The 3,440-nt window shown below is 61.4% G+C and overlaps 1 protein-coding gene across 1 annotated transcript in view; it reads left to right on the top strand.

Moving 5' to 3' along the window:
* THOC5 (THO complex 5) overlaps positions 1 to 3,440 on the top strand; it is a 13,118-nt gene that overhangs the window by 5,099 nt on the left and 4,579 nt on the right. The window contains exons 6-10 of the mRNA XM_008940282.1: positions 1,003 to 1,117; positions 1,504 to 1,636; positions 2,564 to 2,641; positions 2,921 to 2,961; positions 3,187 to 3,286. Coding sequence (XP_008938530.1) covers positions 1,003 to 1,117; positions 1,504 to 1,636; positions 2,564 to 2,641; positions 2,921 to 2,961; positions 3,187 to 3,286 — 467 coding nt within the window. The remainder of the gene's footprint in view (positions 1 to 1,002; positions 1,118 to 1,503; positions 1,637 to 2,563; positions 2,642 to 2,920; positions 2,962 to 3,186; positions 3,287 to 3,440) is intronic.

Here is a 3,440-nt window from a genome sequence, read left to right on the forward strand (position 1 = left end):
AGGTCCCTGGCTCTGCTGTGCTGAGGACTCCAGAGCTGCCCCAGCACTGCAGGGGGGTCTCCCCAGAGTGGGGCAGAGGGGCAGGATCCCCTCCCTGAATGAGTGTTCATTGCCAACTGCATGGAGGACAGAGATGAGCTGAACTGAGCCTGTCTCACATGGAATTGCTGAGAAGTCTTGTAGCTCCCCATCATTACCCCACAGTGTCTGGAGAACATCACTCTTCCCCCATTGCCACTGTTGTGGTGGGAAGCAGCCTCTTCAGCTGCTTCAGCAGCAGATGTTGGTGGTGCTTTGTGCACTTTCTGATACTGGTGGGTCTGTTAGTGTCCATCCATAGCTGTCCTCTTGGTGTTTTGAGCTGTGCAAGCTTTGGGTTTGCTTTGGACTCTTCCAAAAGGTGCCCCTTGAATGATGTTACTGGGATCTGAGCTGCCTGAGAGAAGGTTGTCACAAGGGGGGGGGGTCAGGCTCTTGTCCCAAGGCACCAGTGACAGGAGAAGAGGAAATGGCCTCAAGTTGCCCCAGGGGAGGTTGAGGTTGGAGCTGAGGAACAATTTCTTGCCCTTGAGGGTTGCCCAGGGCTGTGCCAGGCTGCCCAGGGCAGTGGTGGAGTCCCCACCCCTGGAGGGGTTTCCAGGCCATGGAGATGTGGTGTGAGGGACACGGGGCAGTGGGGACCTGGCAGTGCTGGGGGAAGGGTTGGACTGCATGCTCTGAAAGGTCTTTTCCAACCCACGTGATCCTGTGATCTCTGCTGCTGTGTTTTGGGGAGCTGAGAGCAGGTCTGCAGAGGGGAGGTCTGGTTCATGTCCTCCTGGAAGCACAGCACAAGGCTGAGCTGCCACGTTCTCTCCTTGTGCATTTTCCAGCTCTGATGGGTTCCCTTGTGCCCCTGCCTGCCCTTGCTGTGGGCAGCAACTTGTCTGAGCTCTCCTGGTTCCTGCAGTGCCTCCTGCCAGGCCAGGAGAGCTGGGAGGGTAACTGAGTCCCCCCCCCTAGGCTGGCAGAGAAGTACAAGGAGTGCCTGAGCAGCAAGGAGAAGATCCTGAAGGAGATCGAGGTGAAGAAGGAGTACCTGAGCAGCCTGCAGCCCCGGCTCAACAGCATCATGCAGGTACTGAGCTCTGCAGGAGGCACGAGGGCTGCTCCCAGTCAGGGGGTGGATGGGAGGGATCCAGAAGGATCCAGAGGGATCCATAGATCCATAGATCCCCCCAGAGCCCTCGGGCCTCTGCGGCAGCTGATGTGGGTGGAGCTTTCGCCACGTGGGCCCATCCCCTGTGACTGCCCTGGGAGGGAGGAACAGGAGAAGGAACTGGGTTATCCTTGCATCCAGAAGTTTTCCAGTCCTTCCCCAGGGGCTCGCCGTGCCCTGGCCACCATTAACCCTGCACCGTGCTGCTTCCCACTCTTCCCGGGGTGAATTGGGGTGGGGAGGATGTGAGGAAGACCGACTGTGCCGTTGCCAGTGATGAAGGTTTGTCCCTGCTGCTCCCCCAGGCCTCCTTGCCTGTCCAGGAGTATCTCTTCATGCCCTTCGACCAGGCTCACAAGCAGTACGAGACGGCCCGGCACCTCCCCCCGCCTCTCTACGTCCTCTTCGTTCAAGCCAGCGCCTACGGCCAGGCCTGCGGTGAGCACCGAGGGGGGAGGTGTCCCCTGCGGCCACCTCCCGCTCCAGGCCCTGCCCTGGGGACGCTCCGGGAGGTTCATTCTGTCCCCTCTGCTCTGCCGCCGCCTCCTGCTGAGCGCAGAGCCGGCAGGGGGAGTGGCCTCGGGGCCCCAGCGATGAGGCAGCAACATTTGAAACCTTGTTTGCTCAGCTCCCTCGCTGGGAGAACTGCTCGGGAAGCTCATTTCCCACCTCTGCTCCTGCTTCTCAAGGTGGTGAGGGACGTCCCCACAGCCTCGATGCTGACACAGCCCCCCGAGAGCTGTCACCCCGTGGGGTGGGTGCTGTGCTGTGCCTCCAGAGCAGCAGATGCCTCTGCCCACCCTCACAGGGGACGTTCCTGCAGCTCCCCTGGGAGCCTCCATCCCTCTAGGCAGCTGTGTGTTTCCAGGGGCTGTCTGAAGCCTCCCTGCATGGGGAGGGATCCCCCTGGGCTGTCCACATCTCCTGTAGCTTGAGAGCTGCAGGGATGCCTCTTTCACCTTGCTCTGGTGGAGAAGCATGGAAGGACCACCCCGTGGCACTTGGCCACACTGTGTCCCTGCTGATGGGCATCTGCAGCCACGGTGACCCAGCTCTTCACTCCCTGCCTCTGCCACCCAGACCCCAACCCCTTTTGGCTCTTGATAAGGATATGGACTTAATGGTTTCCCTCAAAACACAGCATTTTCCCTCCTCTGACTCCATCCTGCCCAGGATATCCAGCCCTGTTGTGGTCCCATGGAGCCTTCTGGGCAACTGGCTCTTTCCATGGACCCTTCTCTTGAGCTTCCTCTGTCACAGAGCTCTGCCTCACTCTCTGGGAGCTCTCTGGAGCAGGGCCGCTTCTGGCTGCCTCCCTCACACCAAAATGGGGTTCATATCTTAGTTTTCATGTCTCCTCTGCAGACAAGAAGCTTGTGGTGGCCATTGAAGGCAGTGTAGAGGAAGCCAAAGCCCTCTACAAGCCTCCTGAAGACTCGCAGGGTGAGTTGAGGTGGCGTGGCCAAATACAACACCTCCATGCAGGCAGAGGGGTGGGTTGGGTGCTGAAATGGGGCAGTGCCCAGGCAGCTGATCCCCTGTGCCCCCAGCTCCTCTTTCCTGAGCGCCCAGCTCCTCCTTCCTGAGCCACCTCACGCATCCTTGCTTTTTTTAGGGGGTGGGGGGAGGACGTGGCCTTGGAGAAAGGGCTGCAAGCCCTGGTGGGGGGAAAGCTGCGGGGCCGCGGGCGGTCCCTGCTCACCCCCCTCTCTCTCTGCGCAGATGACGAGAGCGATTCGGATGCGGAGGAGGAGCAGAGCACGGTGAGGGAGCGAGAGCGACGGCCCCTTCCCGGGCCGCCCCCAGGCGTGGCCCGGCCTCGCCACGCCCACCGGCTGGGAGGAGCGGGGCTGGGGTCCGGGCCCTGCTTGCTGCGAGCGCCTGGGGGATGAAACTAGAAGGAGAGAGCGGTGGGAGAGGAGGAAGGGGGCCGGGGGGTTGCCCAGGAGGGTGAGGGGAGAGCCCTGACAGCTTTTTACCCTCCCCAGAAGCGGCGCAGGCCCACCCTGGGCGTGCAGCTGGACGACAAGCGCAAGGAGATGCTCAAGAGACACCCCTTGTCTGTCACCATCGACCTGAAGTGCAAGGGTGAGGGGGGTTTGGGGCTTTTGGTGCAGAGGGCACAAGGGGGACAGCAGGTCCAGGAGCAGCCTGGCAGCAGCTGGGGGTCCTCACAGAGTCCCAGCATGGTGGGTTTGGGAGGGACCTCTGGGGATCATCTCCTCCAAACCCCCCCCGCTCC

Source organism: Merops nubicus, unplaced genomic scaffold (assembly GCF_000691845.1).
Source record: "Merops nubicus isolate BGI_N331 unplaced genomic scaffold, ASM69184v1 scaffold42115, whole genome shotgun sequence".
Classification (NCBI taxonomy): Eukaryota; Metazoa; Chordata; class Aves; order Coraciiformes; family Meropidae; genus Merops; species Merops nubicus.